The 21,222-nt window shown below is 39.9% G+C and overlaps 2 protein-coding genes across 2 annotated transcripts in view; one reads left to right on the forward strand and one right to left on the reverse strand.

Annotated features, from left to right (window-relative positions):
- Positions 1-29: 29 nt before the first annotated feature.
- Positions 30-2,488, reverse strand: bcl7bb (BAF chromatin remodeling complex subunit BCL7B b). The gene is made up of 6 exons (XM_072461805.1): positions 2,272-2,488; positions 1,694-1,769; positions 1,475-1,562; positions 1,203-1,355; positions 490-593; positions 30-402 (listed from the first exon to the last, which is right to left on the reverse strand). The coding sequence occupies exons 1-6, from the start codon at positions 2,382-2,384 to the stop codon at positions 331-333; spliced, it is 606 nt and encodes a 201-aa protein (XP_072317906.1). The 5' UTR covers positions 2,385-2,488; the 3' UTR covers positions 30-330.
- A 4,362-nt stretch (positions 2,489-6,850) lies between these two features.
- The window catches only part of hip1 (huntingtin interacting protein 1), a 34,372-nt gene continuing 20,000 nt past the window's right edge, over positions 6,851-21,222 (forward strand). The window contains exons 1-4 of the mRNA XM_072461806.1: positions 6,851-7,133; positions 19,180-19,243; positions 19,624-19,766; positions 19,843-19,899. Coding sequence (XP_072317907.1) covers positions 7,017-7,133; positions 19,180-19,243; positions 19,624-19,766; positions 19,843-19,899 — 381 coding nt within the window. The 5' untranslated portion in view covers positions 6,851-7,016. The remainder of the gene's footprint in view (positions 7,134-19,179; positions 19,244-19,623; positions 19,767-19,842; positions 19,900-21,222) is intronic.

Genomic DNA, 21,222 nt, shown 5'->3' on the forward strand with positions numbered 1-21,222 from the left:
TAAAATAAGGAAATCAATTAATAATGTGAAATAGGCTGGGTTCATACACAAATCCTAATGTACAGTAAACACCCTAACATGCAAAACTCAAATGCACTAAATACATTAGTAGCCAGACTATTCCAATAGCTTGCGGACAAAAAGGGTCTACAAAAAAAGGACAACACAGCTGATGAAATAATTTTAACCATGAACATGACTGTAAATATTGTATAGCCTTCTTGAACTTTATATACAATTTTCAATATTTACCTAATATATATTTTAATTTCAGCTTAGACAGACAAATAAGGAAAAAAGATACAAAGAAAAAAACAAAATGTGACTGAACTATCTAAGAACAGAGTTTTCACCGGTGCATATCTTCTTTAATGGGGGAGCTCCTGTTTCCTCCACATCTTCCTGTTAAAACATTTAGGTTGAACATTAGAACCCACAAACTCTATTGGCTACATAAATAAATTCTGTCTTGATCCAATATTTATTAACCTGAGGGTTAGGAGGACTCCGTCTTACAGTTACAGATGCAAGAAGGTCTTCTTTAATAAGCGTAGGAGGTTCATCCGCTCCATCTCGTCTAGAATTCACTGATTCTGCAATCACAGAACACAATAGCTTCTTTATTTCCAGAATCATAATTGAAACTTCAAATGATGTGAAAATCTTCACATCATGGATATCGAGATTATTTGCTTAATTGATAATCGTGATTATATAGGTTGCAATATAATCGTAAGAACTAAAAAATAATAATTTGTGATTAATATAGAAGCAAAATTAAGTGGTTTTAATTCCATCTATAGTTAAAATACATATAAATATAAAGTACTTTTGTATCTGGGTGTTTTTGTCAAATTGACTTTAATTTGTCTTTCAGACAGTTCAATTTCATAATGATGGTCACAAAAAGAAATAGTGTGTTGGACGAGATTCACACAGTCTCAGAAATAATCGTGAATAATCATTAAATTGTGATCCACAATAACCATAACACTTCAAATTTGACATCATGACATCCCTGCTTCACGATGATTTTAATCTAGGGAAATCACAATAATATTTTTTGTAACTGTACAATTTATTTAGTAGATTTCCCCCAATTATTCCATGATACCATTAGGCGACCCCAGCCCCCTTTGAGAGAAGACTATGGACAATACATACAAAACACCACAAAACACATTTGTAAGACTTATGCATACCATCCACAATCTCCTGGCCGAGCATCGGTGGCTGGGAGTCCTCTGTTCTGAGACTGGTATGTGGTGGGCTCACTTGTTGTGAACTTGAACTGCTGCTATTATCCATCTTAGACTGGTACACATCAGACAGAAAACTCTGATTGCTATTTTCATCTGAAATGAGAGAACACCGTTCATCGATGTTATTGTCTTTAACATTAATGAAATAAACTAAACTGCACTTTTAATACAGACATAGGTCCCTAACCCTAACAGCAAAACACAAACCATACCAGCAAAATCCAGTAATGAGTTTGTGTTTTCCAACACTACATCTTTCAGTCCTCTAACCTCTCCACCTGTGGATTTGGTGCGATAGATCTAAAAAGAAACAGATGTTAGGATGGATTCTTAGGCTAAATATAATATAATAATAATAATAATAATAATAATAATAATAATAATAATAATAATAATAATAATAATAATAAATAATTTACTACAATCCTTACCGGTTTGGCTTCTGTTATAGGAACCCACTTGAATATCCGCAGGGATGTGTCTCCTACTGTCACCCATTTTTTCTCCCTAGACATTTAATGAGTAATAACAGGAAATTACACATTGTGTAACATCAGATCTCACACCTCTAGCTTCAAGTAGGCCATATTTAAGAGCCAGTATAGACATGATGCAGAATAACTAGAATATGTTCTGGTTATGAATTAGAATAAGTTAAAATATGATCCAGGGGTCTTAAGCAATGACTTATACCTTAAACATGATACGTTATACATATGAACTCTCAAATGACTTAAATAAGGTGTCTGTGATGTCCTTTCTCAGACAACAGGGCAGTCGTGTCATTTATAGCGCACGAGAGGCTCAAGTGTAGCCATATTGACAACTCTCAGCGGAAATCTCTTTTGTCCCGCCTCTTCTCTCTAAACAGAGAATCCATTGGACAGCAGCTCAGTCAATCAGTCAACTTTTCCGACTGAAGTTTGTTGAGCGGCGCAGCAGCAGATAACAGACCTTATACTCATACTGTTTCCACCATGTTGTTCTTACTCACAAATAGATTACGTACCATTTGCGCACCTTTTCGATGGCCGCCAAAACCTTTTTAATGTCGTCTTTAGCCCGACTTCGCGTTTCTGCTCGGCCTGATCGTCCCGACATCTTGATGCTGTTATGATTCATCTACCGATGCATCTGAAAAAACTTCAAGACCAAGCCCCAGCACTCCGTTACTGTGCTGATCTCGCGAGGTTTCGTTGCTTTCCCCCTGCGGGTTTTTGACATGGATTATGCGCACAATGATCATTTATTATGAACATTGACCTATTATTACAGATTATTACGATAAAGAGCGAGGCTAAATAAAGGGATTAAAAAAATATATTATTATTCTATGGGTGAACAGTTTGTGAAGCTCTGCTGTAGAAATGTTCTTATTATTAAAATACATAGGCATAGATAAATTAAATATATTAAATATAATTAAGTCTAATCTATGGGTGTCTCAAAGCAGCATTGAATATTTTGTTACTTCAATGAATTAATGGTTCACTATATCTAACTTATCGACTAGAATGTTTGTCACATGCTTGTCTTTACTCTGATGTTATTGCTTTGCCTGGAATGTTACACAGCATTGCATTAAATGTATTCATCTCCGTGGAGACAAACAGATGACCACCCAGGTCAAGTTACAGGTCAGATCTGAGGCGAGGCGACCCCGCATCTGTGTATATTTGAACAATAAGAAATCGGTAAATGAGTATATGAAGTTTCATGCCACACTGTGGAATATTCCAGGAAAAGCAAAAACATCTCCATGTGGACAAGAGGTTGAGAGACTTTCGACAAGAAAATACATCATTATGTTTAATTAATTATACAGCCAGTGTAATTAGTATTCATAGGTTTCAGCTTCCTGGTATGGGAGATATCTTAGGGACTTTTCACCATTCCAAAGATAGGCTATTTTGTTTAGTTTATTATTAATCACTATGGAAACGATGATGGGCTTGTAGACATGTAGAAGGCCACATGGGGGAGCTCTTGATAAATCCAAAGGTCTCTTAATTCAGTGCTTCTCAAAGTGTGGGGCGCGCCCGTTTGGAGAGGCGCAGGGCCATGCCAAGCGGGCGTGAGACATTTGGAGAAATGTGCACACATTACAAGTGACAGACGTGTTTTGAGCAACAGGAAAACACCCAGTGCCAACATGTAGTTAATCTCTACATACAAGAGAGCAGTGGAGGAGTGGGTCAGCTGGCCTCTGTGCCCCTCACACTTGTTTGCCTCTGTCTCTCCTCTGTCCTTCCTCTGTCCCTCCTCTGTCTCTCCTCTGTCCCTCCTCTGTCCCTCCTCTGTCTCTCCTCTGTCTCTCCTCTGTCTGTCCTCTGTCCCTCCATTGTCTCTCCTCTGTCTGTCCTCTGTCCCTCCATTGTCTCTCCTCTGTCTCTCCTTAGTCCCTCCTCTGTCTCTCCTCTGTCACTCCTCTGTCTCTCCTCTGTTCCTCCTCTGTCTCTCCTCTGTCCCTCCTCTGTCTCTCCTCTGTCTGTCCTCTGTCTCTCCTCTGTCTGTCCTCTGTCCCTCCATTGTCTCTCCTCTGTCCCTCCATTGTCTCTCCTCTGTCTCTCCTCTGTCTCTCCTCTGTCACTCCTCTGTCTCTCCTCTGTTCCTCCTCTGTCTCTCCTCTGTCCCTCCTCTGTCTCTCCTCTGTCTGTCCTCTGTCCCTCCATTGTCTCTCCTCTGTCTGTCCTCTGTCCCTCCATTGTCTCTCCTCTGTCCCTCCTTAGTCTCTCCTTAGTCCCTCCTCTGTCTCTCCTGTTCCTCCTCTGTCTCTCATCTGTCCCTCCTCTGCCTCACCTCTGCCCCTTGTGTTCCTTCTCTGTCTCTTCTCTGTCCCTCCTTTGTCTCTCCTGTCTCTCTTCTGTCCCTCCATCAGTTCTGGCCTTCTCAATTCTACTGGACGCTACACTCCTTTTTTGAATCTAACTTTTGAACTTGCTCTACTACTGCAAGAAGAGAGAGAAATAGAGAGAAAGTGAACGAGAGAGAAAGAGCCTGTTCTGCTAATGGCAATGTGAAGATAATATAATAGATCCATCATGTGAAGACATAAATAATTGTTGTTGTTGTTGTTGTGATACTTTTAATGGTGGTTGGCAGGCAACTGAAAAGGTGCATTCACAGTAGTTGTACGTATTCCAGGTATGTGTTTTATGCTATACCATATATAGAAAGAGAGAGGAGAGAAAGAGGGAGAAGAATTTAAAAAAATAAAAATAAAAACTACACCTACACTATGGCTGAAGAGTATGAGAAGTAGTAGACGTAGTTTACCCGTCAGAGCTGGTCTGTGAAGTCTTCCAGTCACTCTACCTCCAACACTGAGACAAGTGCAATGCGAAAAAAAGAAACATAAGTGCAGCGAGTCAGCTACCCGCAGAAAGCAGTCTAGAAAAAAAAAGTCTAAAGAATAAAGTCAAGTGTTACATTACCAGGGGCGGATCCAGGATTTTCTGAAGGGGGGTGCGCATACCAAGGAAATATGATAGTTAATAGAATAAAGTCAATAAAAGATGAAAGGCCGTTTTTATTAAAATTATGTGCATAAATGGAGACATTAAGTTCACTTTGTCCTTGTAAAAACCCTATGGCTTTTTAGATTAAATCATTGATTGATTGTCTCATCTAATTTTCGACTGTTATCTCTTCTTTTCTGTTCCAGAGCAGTGTCAAAATTTTAATTGATATTTATTTTTTTCAGTAATACAATATGATTAGGGCCTAATGTTCACTCTTCAATTGATTTTAATACTTCAGTCACCTGTCAGTCTAGACCAAACACCAAGGAGGCAAAAAGAAACCAGGCAATTTTTACAAAAAAATAAAGACTCCAGTTAGTTAGTTAGTTAGGCCTAGAAAAACATTAGGAATCATTTCATACAAATAAGTTTGTGGCAGGCCTAGCACTGTTATTGTATATTTTCAGCTTTTGGTAGATACAATAATTTATTAATCAAAATTACACTTGATTCTGTTATTCTTTGTCGAGTTGACTTCTCGGATGATATCTAAATAAATATTCGAATTTGAATTTATTCCGGTAATATCAGTGCTCTCCCCAGAATCTTTTAAAGGGATGGTAAATATGCCTCATATGGGGTTTCATTTTCCTCCAAGGATGGTTTAATGGACCTTCATTATTTCCAAAGGTACATGCACCCTAAACATACTATTACATGGTGTATAAGCCTATCCACCATCAAGAAATTTGAATATTGGCAATCCAAAACTTAATGGAATCATGGAAATTATAAATAAACAAATAAAGACAGTCATTTGTATTCACAACTTTGGTATGTAATGAAAATTGGTACAGTTTAGGCAATGGATGAAGGCAGTATTATAATGCTGAAATAATTTAGACACACCAACTCTTCTTGGCCTTTTCATCCATTGGACACAGGCAGCCTCATAGTCAGGATCATAGAAGATCATAGTCGGATACTTCAGAGGGGAGCAGAGTTTAGTGAATATCTGTATTTGCTCCAAGAGCTGAGTCTTGAGGATTTTTAAAAATGTTTTTTTTTTTTTAATCGTTGCAGGGTTTGTTTTGGGCCTTTTTCTGGGTAGTGCGTAGCACGTCACTAAAGTTACGCTTTTTCAACTTTTCTGCGACGCTTGCCGTGCTGGCCGCGGCGACTCTCACCCACTCCACTATGCACATCGAGGACTGCGCAGCACATTGCTCCACAGGGCGAAACACGGGAAAACGCCGTAGCAACGGAGAGTGTGTTAAGTCATGTATTTGCGAATTGTTGTGTAGCCTAGTAGCGTCAAAATGCCATTAATTCTGTCAGGCCCGAACAACATACTCTCTACCCCATAAAAACACAGACATTTTTTTTTTTTAATCTTAAAAAGGGAGTGCACCCCGCGCACCCCCCCCTGGATCCGCCACTGATTACCGCCAGGTGACAGCTGTGGACCTGCAGTGTTAAAAGTAATCTACAGTGACGAGAAGTAATGTGTGAGTTCATCTTCTCCTTGAAACACTGCATTTACAGCAGTGAAGCGCTGTCCCAGAGGCTGTGGGGGCGCGCCAGAACAAGTTTGAGAAGCTCTGTCTTAATTAAAAGATGCACTTATAATTTGTGGACATAATCATCTAGTCATAAATCACATGACTTATCATAAGGCAATACAGGGGAATGTTCCACTTTATGAAACATATTTATCTTGCATCTAATTTATCACTTAACATATTTTACAGCCTTAGCCTTGTAAAACATGCATTTTTATGCACGGGGTGGCCTCTTCATTGACCTGACCTGTAACTTGGACTTGTGGCGTCACCTAAGATCTCCATGGTGACAAGCATACTCCACCAGAAAAGTTACACAAGGCAAAAAATAATAATAAGTAAAAATATTTGATATGCAACCAACTATAATACAATAATAACAATAATTACATAGTATATAATAATATTAAATGTATTGTATGTAGGCCCGAGCGCCACAAGCTGGCGAGAGGCCTATTATTTTCTTTTGTCTCCAGTAACCTTTTTAATTGTAGTTCTATTTTGAAAGACGCTGACCCGGAACAAGCATCGTTTCCATTTCCGCTACTACTTGACGCTCAGATTCGGCTTCAGACGGCTCCTGTCATGAGTGGACAAATGCCTGCACAGTGAACGGGAGACAAGTCCACTAAACTATGGACTGTTACCTGCCATAGCAGCTACGGTCGACCTGGCAATATTTACAATAAGTATTTCTGCTCTTGGTATTTTTTACCCCGGCATTCACGACAATGGATCGAGTGAAGAGCTCCATGCAGCAAGTACCCAACGCAATTCCCAAAGTGATTAGACGCACAGGAGGGGCCAACAGTCTGGAGCTGGAGAAAGAAAACTTTGAGAAGGGCCAGGTACGTAGAGACGGCTTATTCTAATCAAATAACGGTCAAATATCACGGCTGATTGCAAACGTGGGTGGATGCTGAGGTTTCTCCTTCTAATCGTCATGTTCACAAAAGAGAGCCACGCTGTGAAGAAGACGCGTTTCCACCTACAGTACGTGCTGCTGTGCGAAACTACAAAATAAATGTTATAATTCATTCAGCCAGAGTACTCCAGTATCTTACTCTAGTAGCCTTCTCCAATTGTGGCGCCTGTCTGTGATAGTGCAACAAAAGGGCTGTTGAAATTTAGGTCAATGGCCTTTTTGAGTTGCATATCTGTTCTGTTTAGCTCATGTCGAGATATCCAGACAGGAGCTTTGTGGAGACAGTGCCATGTCTAAAAAGACTTGTGTCTGCTTTAAAATCCATGTTGTTTTTGTTCATCTGTCATGTCAGAAGAGAAATGCCACATTGTTCAGTTGTAGGTAGTTGTACCCATGAATAATGAATTTGTCCAGTTGCATACAACCACTGTTCTTCTCCCAGACACAGTAGGCTATGCATGTACTGTAGGCTGTCTTTATGCCTCCTCCTGCCCTGGTGGTCGCCTTTCCCCTCTGCCCAGACCAGGCACACATGGGAGGGGAAGAGTGGAAGGGGGGGAGAAGTAGGTCAGCTGAAGTGATCCAGTCAAACTGTCATGGTAGTGCAACAACATGCCCCTTGCATTTACATCGTCTGCTAAACGGAGGAGTTAACACACCGCCCTTACATGCACAGCAGGCGATTCTGGAAGGAAATGCTACAGATTCCTCCCTTTTGCATGTCCCACTGGAGACAGAAAGGCATGGATTATGGTTGAAGAGCGCATGCGTGACTACGGCGCCAGACTTATGGTCAGTAGGTCAGTGTCCCATCGCAAGATCACACTGTGCTTGTTCCATGAAAGTGAAGGAATCATTACAAAACGATACGACAATCACTGCAAATACCCTGTTAGAATTAATTTAATCTAGGACTGGTGTATTATCTGGACTTGTTTTGAATCATACTTTTATCTTTAGGCTGTCCGTGTCACTAGTGTTTCTCATAGCTGGACAATTTTTTTGTATAGAGTGATGCTTGGGCTCTGGGCGTTCAACATACAAATCAATGAATGTGTTAGCTGCTTTACACAGATCAGTGAGCGATAATCTCCTCTGATCTGCCGTGCTGTAAAGCTACCTAAATCTGCTGGGTGTTTGTCTGGCTTTCACCTTCTTTCCAGAAATCTGCCTCGCACATATCCATTTGTTACTCAGTGTTTTTGGCAACGAGAAGCCACTGGAAGACGGCAAAGTTCTTCGACAGCAAATGGACGTTTGTTTCAACTCATATCTTTACACATTAAAGGCGTGCAATGATTCACAAATTGCCGTATAATTTCACAAGTTTACATCATGCTTGCTTATGAAAATGATTGCACAATTAAACCATCAAACAAATTAATCCAAATGAAAAAGTTCTACTGTTGTTGCTGCCTACTACTACTACTACTACTACTACTACTACTACTACTACTACTACTACTACTATTACTACTATTACTACTATTACTACTATTACTACTACTACTACACTAGGGATGTCACGATATCAAATTTTAGTGATTTATTCACCATTATTGAGATTGTGACCAAACAACAGTTAAAAAACCGCCAGATAAAATAAAGTTCCTTACATTTAGGTCTATTTTTTGGGCTGTATATTGAACAAAAATTAAAAAAAAAACTTTGAACATTTTATGACATCCCTTTTCTATACAGGATGAAGTACAACATTTGCCGTATGTTCAGTGTACAATGACATTTAAGCAGTTTTTCTTTCAAATGCTGGTTGTAAGTAGAATGATTTTTGACTTGAGTAAACAGCCAAGGCATGTTCCAATCCGAATCCTCCTGTCCACTGAGGGTTATAAAAAGAATGAGAGGAAGGCAGATAGCACCAATGACTACATTTGTTACATTGATTACATATGTTAGCAACATATACTCTTTAATTTACAATTCAAGGGGGTATAATCTTTTGTGTTTTTGGGTTACTGCATTCCCAAAAGAAAGAGATGGATAATGTGTGAATAAATGGCATGATATACTGTTTATATTCTTATCTCCTGTCATCTCCTAGACAGAACAGAGTCCAACAGGGTGAAGATTAGAAATGTGCCCAGCAATCTCCAGTTCACACCATAATAACTGCTTTTGGTAAAACGTCTGGGGCCAAACCACATTGTGTTGCATAATTAGGGTTTTGAAATTAGACTTCTCCACATGGAGGTTAACCTACGGATTTCTAATTTTAATTCTAGACGAGTAGTAGTATGTGCTGTAATCAAAGGCTTCAGTGCAGTGTGGTCCTGTGGTAGCTATGGAATTCAGAGAAGGGGTGAGAACATGACTTTCAGGCACGAACGAAACTGCACTGGAGGCATGTGCAGTAGTAGTACTTTTTTCACCCCTATTTGGTTCATAGGGGCAAGCCTTGTATTTTAACAGAAGTGTCTGGAACGTATACTTTATGGTATAACAATTACATCTAAATCTAATTATTCATAATCTGGTGATTGATACTCAGCATGGGTTTGTTTAGGATTTGCCTACCAAAGTCATTCTGTACTCAAACACCTTCGTTATACAATGGATGTTATCTTAATGAATGGACAGTAATGAAAAAATTGAGATCATTAAGAGCAATATAGCTCTTCTTGGGCAATGTAATTCTGCTCTTTTGTATTTATCCGTGCTGCTTTTTCCATCCGTCTAGTTCATTGTATTAGGTCTTGCTCGCCTTGTTTAACATCCTGTGATACAAAATACTGGAATGTTACAGAAGGATATCCATGTATTTTGTGTACACACACAGGCATAGCCTGGGAGCAGAGTTAGGAGACTGCACAGCTAGCAGGCGGTGGTTTGTGGCCTTATTGTACAGCCTGGCTAAACAATGATGTGGCTGAGCAGTGACAGGTCAGTAAGTAGTTCACTGGTGAGTTCTTATTGGTTCAATTCTAACATCTGTTTACATATGGAGATGGTTTGGATGTTTCTTTATGGCATGAAGGAACACCAATTTAATTTAAAGTTTCCTAGCTTTGCAGCAATAAGTTGCAGGATGAAATGTTGAATATTTTTATTGGAGTGATACCATACCTTTTTGCCAATATTTGGTACCAAGTTGTGCCTTTCACCAGTTGAGCTTAATGAATGTGTGATAATATCGGTATCCGCAAACATCTGCCACAGCAGCAAGGCAGATAATGGATATTGTATCAGCTACAAAAATCCAAATCGGATCCTCAAATCACTGCAAAACTCCTTTCATTGCTTTTGCTTCTGTTCAAAACAGATCTGAACTATCTAAAAAATGACTACATCATCGAGATTGCATTAAACAATGTAAACAGCATTTGTAGGTAATGAAGTTATGAAATTTCCCCATGTGGGACAATAAAGGAATATCTTATCTTATCTTGCTGTGCCTTTACTTTTTCAAATCCGTTGTTTCTTGCTTTGATACTTACCTAAGCTAAGTGTTGAATAGCCCCCAGGCTGGTGTGAGTGGGAGAGTGGATGGAAGACAGCAGAGACTGAGTAGGCCTGGTGTATGTGAGAAATGCTGTACCAGGAAGTGAAGAGCCTCGGTGTCAAAGAGCTGCCATTGTGTGAGGACAGACTGTTTATGTTGTGCCAGTTTGGTAATGAGCAGTAGGGATCTGCTAAAATATCGATATCAGTGTATTGTGATTGTGTGATTGATATCACGGGCTGTGGTAAAAGGCGATATAAGAGTGTAAACAAAAGTATGTATCAAATTGTATGGTTTTGGGAAGTATTTACGTTTCGAATATGATATCTGAGTAGTGATATCCTGATATCACTACTGAAAGTACTTGTAGTACTACATACTAATATATTCTAGCAGCTATTATGTACTACCTATTCTAGCAGCTATTATGTACTACCAATGTACTACAACCAGTACTGCTTGCATCGAGGAAATGTAGACTAATATTTACACTTTAGTGCAAAAGACACTGCACAAAATGTGACTACACAGTTCTTTATGGATGTTCCGATGAAATAGGCTGTGGGTATGAGTTATGCTATTTCAAATCATATAATTTGTTGGAAATGATCCAAATATCAGCAGAGCTTATTGACCACCAGTTAGTCTGGTTTCCAAACAATTGGCCAAGCAACAATAGTATTGTATAAAAAGAATGCAGTAGTTTTGTGGCATTGTAATATAATGTAATGTAGGCTGTGACATTTACTGTCTCGTTGAGCTAATGAATTAGCTTAAAATAGGCCTACTAAATATTTAGACCCAAGTGCAATGAAAAAGTAATAGCCTGTTTTTACCTGATGGGGGCATCAGTTATCCATGTGTAAAGTTGCTTTGATGGAGGAGTTGCTTCTCTAACTTTTGTTGGAGGTGGTTTGATTAAAAGCATGTTATTACTGCAGGGCACACTCCATTACGCACGACATCCTTCCACAAGCTGCAATGCATTATTTTCTTTGATCCAATATGCAATTCATTTTTTACCCCACACCACCTTCACATACGACAGGAAGCAACCAATAAGGCTCAATATTGGCCAATCCCTTGTAACAGCATCAGATCTAGAGCCATCTTCTCCGGGGAACCTGCAGAGGTCTCCCGCGCCACAGCGTGACCACGGCCGGTGCTCGAGCCGTCCCACTTCTGCCTCTGAGGACCATTGTCTCCGGCAGAGGCACAGAGCGGGTCATTTGCAGAATAAAGGTGGCTCTGCACTGGCGTCTTTGCTCTTTGACGTGATGTGGGCAGAGGCGTGCGCGGGGCGGCTTTAGCGCGAGGCGGTCCTCCTGGACGTGGGACTGAATTCCCGGCAGAAGTGTTCCCGTGTTTACTCCCCACTGCTCGGCTCGGATGCTGGAGGCGTACACCGAGACCAGCGCGAGTGGCACGGGCAGAGGACGGCAAAGAAAGACGGGGGTGGCATTTTAATACCTAAACGGGACACATGTTGAGCTAACGGCCCCGGCCCACCTCCCCCTTCTCCTCCCAAATACAGCCGTAGCCGCACTCGCCTTCCCGTTCACTAATTTCTCCGCGGATCTTCGCCTCTACGAGTTTTCAAGCACCACAACTATGGATCTCAGCAAAATCGTAAGTTTTCCCGTCGCGCCTCTGTCCGCTTTTCCACACACGGGGCGGCTTTGCGTGTTTTGGAGGTGGGGGTGGTGTCCGGAGAAAGTCCTGTTGCGCACGAGGGGTGGGGGGGCCGGGGCTGCTGTTTGCGCCACTTCGCGCTCAGACAGTTGTGCTCATGGCAAGAAGAGACTTGTCCTCACCAGAGAGAAACGTGGCCGTGGGAAGCTCGTGTTTTGGGGTTTGTTGTTGGAGTGGTGGAGGCATGGAGCTGCGGGTGGTCTGTGCTTTTTGCAAACTGGGGCGCTGCTGGGACCTTGAGACGGGGGTCACTGGGTTGGTCACTATGGTTCTTAAAATGACTAGACTGTTGCATTGGAATGTAGTTAAAAAGCCTAATACAAGAAGGCTAAATGTCCACTGCTTGTTGTTTTAGAGCTTTCCTATTCCACTTGACTTGATTGGCATCTACAGGTGAATAAGACCAACCAAAAATACTGACACAAATGTAACTTTCGTACAGTTAATATTCAACTGTTGGCTTGTTTTCAACTCTTTTTCAACTCTTCTTCCTATGTCCGTGTAGCCCCTTTCGCTTTGCACTTGGCATCCGAGTGTAGTTCTTAAAAAGATGGGGTGGATTTAGAGTCTGCCTTTCTTTTCTGGCTCTGAATGATGGCACAGACACGCACAGACTGCTTAAGTGCGTGGCCAGTGTCTTCAGTAGCAGGTGCACCACGCTGACCAGAGCAACAAGACTGGCCTTTCACAGCCAACGTGGATGGATGGGTGTGTGCTGCTCACCCCTTTCCCCCATGCACGGACGTGGGGGAGGGCAGGAAAGATGGGAGATGGATAGAACACACCTCCATAAGCAGTTTTAACGTAAGGGATGCTCTGAATTCAGATAGTGGCAAGTATCCAAACAGAAAATCAATGAATATTACCCCAACTACTTGGAGTCAGAGATGCAGCAGAGGCGTCGTACACAAAGATGTGATGGGGAATTCTCTATAAGAAGCGATACAGATTAAAGGGGAGGCATCATTTATTTTGTTTGTAGAAATTGTAATAAGAAATGAAGTAAATGCAAGTAGGGATGTCATCATATTGAATTATCATGTGTTCTGGGAGTTTCCTGTTGTACAAAAATAATGGACAGAAATGGACAAGGCAGTGCAGACTGTTTTTCACACCACCATCCCACCACTCCATTTCAGAATTATGCATTTGGGCCTCAAAATCCCTGCCATGGACAACATGAATGGATACCTTTTGGAATATACTTCTGGGTTAAAAAAAAGCTTCTTTTTTTTTAAATAAAACTTTCTGAATGAAAAAGTTATGATATTTTCACACAAATAACCGCATAAAAAGCACTATACATTTAGATTTGCCTTTTAGAAGAACAAATTTACTATAATTGAAATTTTGCTTCCAAAATAATCATGATGGTTGTAGGTTTTCGTTCTTATGATTATATTGTGAAGATTATCCATTAAACGTATAATCTTGATGTCTAGTTCTATTACATTTTAGTGAAATAACATTATTAGTGGTATAACTACACAGACTTAAGTGAACTAATATGCAAACAATTGGTAGTTATTGTCAAGTTATATTTTGTTGCTAATTACTGATAATTTTGTTGTGTCTCGATTACCCAGAAAAGTATTTTTAACTAAAATGCATAATTATTATAGTCATATTGTTGTATAAGGTAATAGAGTATAATTGTTTTAAAAAGTTCTTCATGGGTAGTTAAATATTGTACTGGCAGTATTTATGTACTGTACATATGATTATTTTATTTGGCACTGGATGAATAAATGCCAAAATACAGCTTAACCTGAGTCGCTCTAAGTGACAGTGAGGCCTTGTTCTGTCAGCCGTTTGTCTTAAGTTGTCAACCCTGAGGCTAATTTGGCTTATGCCCTTATTGATATTACTTTTTCATTCCCTCGCTTTAGTACAATATTTCTGTTCTAAATGAATGGATTCTTTGGAGTCCATGAAACATTTCTCTTTGGCTTGCAACATGTGTTCTTGTTCTTGTGATTGGATCTTAATTATTTGTTTCTTTTACATCTTCAGTAGTTTAGTTGAGACACTGTAGTAGAAAAAAAAGTAGGCAAATCAATAAAAATAGATCAATCTGCTTTGGCATTGTTTCTATTGTGCAACAAATCATTGCTAGTCTGGTTGTTTTCTTGCTTGAAACCTTGGGTTTTGTTCTCTGGAAGTCTGCCTTTATATCCTCTAAAGAAACTAACATAATGTAAAAGTCTCTTCAAAGGATTTTTCTTGCAACAAATGGAACAAATGGAGCAGACGTTTGCAGCCGTTACAGAAAAGAAAGCTTAGGAGGAACCTGTCACAGCACTGTTGGCTCTAAGGAAGGCTGTGATGATTCAGAAGAAGATGAACGTGTCTATCACTTTAACAGACTTTAGTTTATTCTTCCGATGTCTTCGCTATTTGTTACTTTTATTTTTGCCATACAAGCCTCCATGTTGTTTTTTAATAGAGATGGACCATGTCAATCATGCCCTGGCCTTATATGTCTCTCTAAAGTAGTGGAAAGGCTTGGATTTGGCTGTCCAGATTGTAGGGCTGTAGATTGTAAGGCGTTTAGCCGATTAATCGGTCGATGGCATCTTGGTGGACCAAACATTTTATTAGTTGACAAACTATTTGGGGAAGATTTGAAAAGATTTATATTGACAACAGCAGAAAGGAGAAAGCCCGTAGTGGGTTATCTGGAGGTTTGGGTGTGAATGATGAGTTTTATCTGCCTTCTTCATGCTTATAAATACACTGTTTACTAATTGCCTTTAGTTGTGGTTGTGTGATCTTCTGTAATCTCATAGTCTTGTCAGTGCACTTTGGAGACAGATACATGGTCAAATCATACAGATACTTAATAGGTTTGTGGGCATTTGCCAGAACAACACGTCACCACCTTTTTGGAATGTTTTAACTCAAGTTCATGTCGCGATTAGATTTTCTCATTGTTTTGTCGTACATCTACAAGGTTGTGTCATAAAAAACATTTGTCACGAAACCCAAACACGGCAAGACAGTGGGCTGATTATCTGTCATGACCCTGTTTGTATGCTTTTTAATGGGCCCTTAAGAGACGTGATGATCCCATTGGGCTCATCACTCTGTGAGACAGAAGCTGAGAAGTCTATTTGGAAAAGATTGGGATGTATGTGAAATCTGTCTAACAAAGATGTTTAGCCTATTTTTATCATTTAATGTTGGAACTAAATGTGTGTTATCTGTAATATTGTAAAGTTGTTATGCTAGGTATCATTATACAAGTTGACTTTTGGGACAATTTGTTACCACACCACTATCCCAAGGTGATGAGTAAGATTTGCTTTGTGTGGTTAGACCTTTGTGATTGATCACATGTTAAGTAATAATACCCACCCACTTAAACTCAATTATGTACAGTCATTTTTAAGCAAACAACTACTACGTCCCGTGTCCCTTTACAGCTCCTAATATGGAAAACTGTTCTAAAAGTTCTCCTCTGCTACTTTCCTCGTGGTGGAGGTGTGGAGTGACTGCTGAATGGGAGCGGATGTCCCTGTCCTGTTTTACGTAAAATGGCACTCAAACAAGCAACACTGCAGGCTCTGTTTAAGAGTGACCTTTTGAAATGGGTGGAGCATTTCTTGGAAAAATGTTTTGATTCAGTAATCTTTCCGTTTATTAGCTATATGTTCATTCGCTATTAAAAGGCAAATTGTGCTTATGTCATGTGAAAAACATGAGGAGGTGCTTTGTGCAGGCCAGCCTTCTGATTCTTCTGATTATTTTGGGTATGGAATGAGGTCTTGTATAGAACATGGGGCATGATAATAGCCGCTTTAGTATATAGGATTTTTTAAACTGAGTAATGTGTGTGGAAATGCACACATTTGGCTGTAACTTTCATATTCTATGCAATTGTGTTACTCACTATACCAAGTAAACTTTTTTTGTAACCAACCAAAATTGTCTGCTTGGGATTGGACAAAATGTTGTGCCACATGATCAAAATGCCATTGTCATTGTCCCTGCCTGGAGAAGGATATTGTAATATTACTATAATATATACTTTACCGTACTTACCACAAATCTGAAACCAGTAGATGGTAGGTTAGTCAGCTAAAGATTGCAATAATCCCAATTTGCCTATTTTTACTGAAAAGAATGGACATGAAATAAACACAAAGATGATGTGTATTGTTATAGCTGTAATATAAAGTCATTGTGCCTTTTTTGTTTTAAAACACCTGGAGCTGGCAGGAAACCTGAGTGGGCCCAAAAGGACCCTGTGGCGGTCTAGGTGCTGTCTGGGTTGACTGAACACTGTTCGCACAGGGAGGGGAGTGGAGTTGTTAGCAGGAAATGGGCAGTGCAGGGTGTGCCAAGACAGGAAGCCCTCACTGAGCTCATGTCACCCTCCACTGTGTCTCGCCATCCACCGTTCACATCAGTAATCACACCTCAACACTTTCAGTGCTCTTACCACAGGCTCTGTAAAGGTCAGATGTTCTATTTCAGTTATCTCTAACATTTTGGGGGTATACATTTAGTTGGCCCATGTGTGTAATACAATCAATTTAACCACAAAATGTTTATATAATCAGAAAGGAAAGATGGCAGATTATATAAACAATTAAGAGCAATGGCATTTCCTCCTAAACAAAACACATTATGTGCCTTGATTATTGTGCTTACTTTATGAATGGGCATGCATATGCACTGGTGCTCTGTCTGCAAATGAAGTTTCTAATTAATAAATACAGTGAATTTACCGGTAACTGATTTGTAATTAAATTTAATTTCAATAGTCATACTCAAAATATCTATATATTGTGACAGACTTCTTGACAATACACGTATCAACACAAAGATGTGTATCGTGATACTTTCAAACATAAATCCATGATAAATTGCTTCTGATTGCTGCATTAAGGCTGAATCTGCTGAGCTCTAACATTGTGAGCATGAAATTCCAATGCATTTTGTTATTTTGTGTCAGGGGTTCCCAAATGTCTGATCAACCCCTAATAACTATTAAAATAGAAAAACCTATAAAATCAGGCTTAGGAAGGTTTATTTGAAAAAGTTTGTATTATTGGACTTCATTTTCACCAAATACAGTTTTCAAGTGTCATTACTTTAGTTTTTCACTGGTTTGAAAGGATATCCATGCATCTGGACAATTGTGGTCAAGTTCTGAGTAATGCGTATCATGGACCCTGAATCAGGATGCGTATCGTGAGCTACTGAGCAATACCCAGCCCTAATACCCAATATCAACTACAGTTTCCTCAGATACCTCAGTCAAAAGTTATCCATTGACTCTTGTTTCTTACTACAAGATACATCTCTTGTGTTGAAACTAACAGGATCAATATCTATTATGTCCACTTTAGTTCTATTACAAATAAGACAAATGTGGAGAGGGGCATGAGGAAGTGAGCCAGTGAGCAGAGGCTGTTGGATTTCACATGCAGAAGACACTTCCTCTCTGTGTAACTCTCACTGGCTCTTCAGTCATGAACAGAGGGTCTTTGGAGCTTGCCGTGGAGACATTTAATCAGCCCAGCATTGATTAAAAAGCTTTATGCTCAACCATAATAATTTCAGGTGCACGTCGGTAAATGTCACCACCTCCACATAACCTCATTGTCATGTGTGTAACTAACCACATATTGATTTTGTCTTGTACTGTCCTGTAAGGCCAGACTGTGTGACTGGCTGTTGATGGACTAATGGCAGCAAGCCTCCTCAGCCAATGCCAGGAGTTCAAGCTCTTTTAACCCAAACGTTAAAGCCTGTCATCCCTCCGTGGGAACACATTTCTGTCATTAACATAGCTCATTCCATAGTTCTTCCATTACGGCCTAAGATTGAAATACAACGCAGTGACACAACATGTATCCCACAAACGTAAAAGACATTACCACTTCCTGCCATAACCTGTTGCTACTGTGCTAGTAAACCAGAATTTGAGTAGGGGAGACATTGCTGCTGCTCTGCGACACCGGGTTTCCCTTGGGACGTAACCTCGCTCCTCACACCTGCTTGTGGGTACACAGAAGGCAAGCGGGCTGCCCATTCGCTCCAGGGTGACGGGCGGGAAGATGCACTAACTGGAATGTGTTTTTAAAAGAAAATACTGGATTCTATAACTTTAGAAAACACTGGTTACACTGCACGGCCAGTTCAATGTGTAGCGCCTCAGTAGAAAGTTGCCTTGGAGCTCTGGTTGGGTCTATAAATCTACTGTTCTTTCACCAATTTTTCAGAAGCGATCTCATGTTATGACTCTGCTGTGAATCAACGCTGGTGACAGTAGAAATCTCAGCTGTAAATGAAATGTTTGTTTGACAGCCGCTGATAAATGTCATTGCTAGAGACATGAATGCATAGTTTTGGTGTCCTCAAGCTAAGGACTAAACCATGTATCTGGAACAAATTACATGGTACAATCTGGACTAACTCACAGTATATCATCCAGTCTTGTGATGATTCAAATGTGGTGTTTTTAACTGGGGTTTAACCTGGGGCTCTTTTGTAATTGATGTGTTTTAGTTGTAGTCTACAGATCATGCTCTCTGCTTTAACCGTGTCTGAGGTTTGCTTGACTAAAAAGACTTGTTCAGGCTTTTGGAACTGCTGCCATGAATACCAACTTTGCTGAAAATAGGTCAATCAGCGTTCTCTTAAAAGCTCTGCTGCTTCTCATTTCCCAGGTGAAGAGAAAACGGAAACGGCAGTATGTTCTAAAGGCAGAGATGTAAAACAGGAAAACGATTATTTATTGTAGCTGCAAATGAATTGACCAAAAAAATAATTTCATTTGAGTAATTGTCGTTTCTTTCTCTTTCAGGCTGTCAGCATCAATAAGGCCATCAACACACAGGAAGTCGCTGTCAAAGAGAAACATGCCAGAAATATCCTTGTTAAGATTTGTCTGTCTTTAAACTGAGTTCCTCCATTTCTGCTACTTTAATGTGGAACTTTGTATAACCCTGTTATGCAAGTTTTCTGCTGCAGACATCATTCATGATTTAACACGTTGAAAATCTCTTCTAGAATGTGAAATTCAGACTTGAGAGACGTACCACAGACCGTATCATGTGACAAGTAAAACAAAAATACTCTGTTACATATTCAAAACAATTTAATATGCTCTAGGGTTTTGAGATTGAAAAGGCATGAAAACATTTTGTTCCTGGGCGAGGAAATATCAAGTTATGAAAGATAGAAGAACACGGTCTAAGTAACCAAATCGCAGTCGCACTGATGCACAATCCTTGACCACTCCTTTCACCTTGCATTTTGGGAACCCATCACGAGAAGGGAGCCCACACGTTTTGGGCATCGGTCAATCGACTTCCGCTCTCCAGCAACGCCGTTCTCTGCTGGAAGTTCTGTCACGTTTTCCACAAGCTATTACGAGACGGCCATCCAAACGTAAGAACCTGAACTCAAGTCAGAAGAGCGCCGTCATATTGTTTTTATTCAAGCTTTTCTTCCTGTTCTCCTTCAGGTGATTAAAGACTCAATGCGGAACAAGGCCGATCTAACAGATATGAGCAGGATGTGGGTAAGCAAGTTTTTTTAATGTTAGTAAAGTAAACAAGCCATATAAAACACACTGATAAGCACATATCAAACCGACATCCAAACATGCATCACTTTACAACCTAAGGACGTTGATGCAGAGCCAGAATGAAAGTAAGTAATTTCCAGTTCCCACAATGCATCAGGCGTTGTCACCACCAAACAGATGGTAATAGAGACTAGTTCAGATGTTGTGGTTCACTGTGCTCACCTGTTCAGGATATGTTGCTGTAAATGAAGTATGGAGGGTGAAATGTCTAAAAGCAAAAAAAAAAAAAGCATGGTTGAAGTTTCCTAACAAAATAATGATGAAATCCTTTGTGGTTTCATTCTTTGCTTAGGCAATAGTGACCTGGGTGTAGACCTCAACATTCTTGGTAATACTTATGTTGGCAGTTTTAATTTAGTTTTTTTTGTGTGCTGATATCATGATTCTGGAGGATACAGGAAGTGTAGTTCCTATGACCAGCGTCCCGACCTCTCTTTCCTGTTGGATCATGGCCACCCGCACTCTCTGTGAAGAAAGTTTAAAAGCACATGACAGATCACATCACAGAGCGACACATTTTCAATATGTTATGCGAATTAATGAATACGAATCATGTTTAGTAAATGAACAAGACTGTCAGTTACATGCACACTGTCTACTTTCTTTCTGATCATGATCCGGCTGTATACCGTATTTTCCGACTATAAGTTGCACCGCAGTATAAGTCGCACCAGCCAAAAAATGCAGAATAGAGAAGAAAAATACATATAAGTTGCACTGGAGTGTCACATTTTTTGGGGAAATGTATGTGATAAAATCCAAGACCAAGAACAGACATTTCATCTTGAAATGCTATTTAAATTAATAACAGATCATAGGTGACAACATGGTGAATAGGTGTACGTATGCTAACGTACCACCTTCAGTTACATGACACAGAGACAACGAACTGTGGTAAGTGTCTGGTATGTTAACGTAACATATTAACAGTTATTCAGATAACTATAGCATAAAGAACATGCTAACAAGTTTACCAAAGCATCAGTATTACCCCAAATCACTAAATCCATTGAATTCTTCTTCCTCTGTGTCACTTCCAAACAACTCGGCAAACTCCGGAGGTAGAGGAAGTGCAGATTCTTCTTCTGCATTGCTTAGAGCCTAGAGCGCCCTCTTATGGTTGTCAGTGGGAAAATAATCAACATGTGAAATGCGGTTGCCAGTGTGAAAATAACTAATAATATCACATAGAAGTCGCTCTGGAGTATAATTCGCATCCCGGCTAAAACTATGAAAAAACGTATAGTAGAAAATACA

This window comes from Eucyclogobius newberryi, unplaced genomic scaffold (genome assembly GCF_026437365.1).
Source record: "Eucyclogobius newberryi isolate DKJ021-1_F unplaced genomic scaffold, fEucNew1.0.hap1 SCAF_10, whole genome shotgun sequence".
In the NCBI taxonomy this organism is placed as follows: domain Eukaryota; kingdom Metazoa; phylum Chordata; class Actinopteri; order Gobiiformes; family Gobiidae; genus Eucyclogobius; species Eucyclogobius newberryi.

What these genes read in the sequence shown, in the direction of transcription:
- bcl7bb (XM_072461805.1), bottom strand. Translation starts at nt 2,384, where the DNA reads ATGAATCATAACAGCATCAAGATGTCGGGACGATCAGGCCGAGCAGAA. An exon ending in CTCATTACTGGATTTTGCTG is followed by an intron (nt 1,356 to 1,474) that starts GTATGGTTTGTG and finishes CTCTCATTTCAG; the next exon opens with ATGAAAATAGCAATCAGAGT. An exon ending in GGAGTCCTCCTAACCCTCAG is followed by an intron (nt 403 to 489) that starts GTTAATAAATAT and finishes ATGTTTTAACAG; the next exon opens with GAAGATGTGGAGGAAACAGG.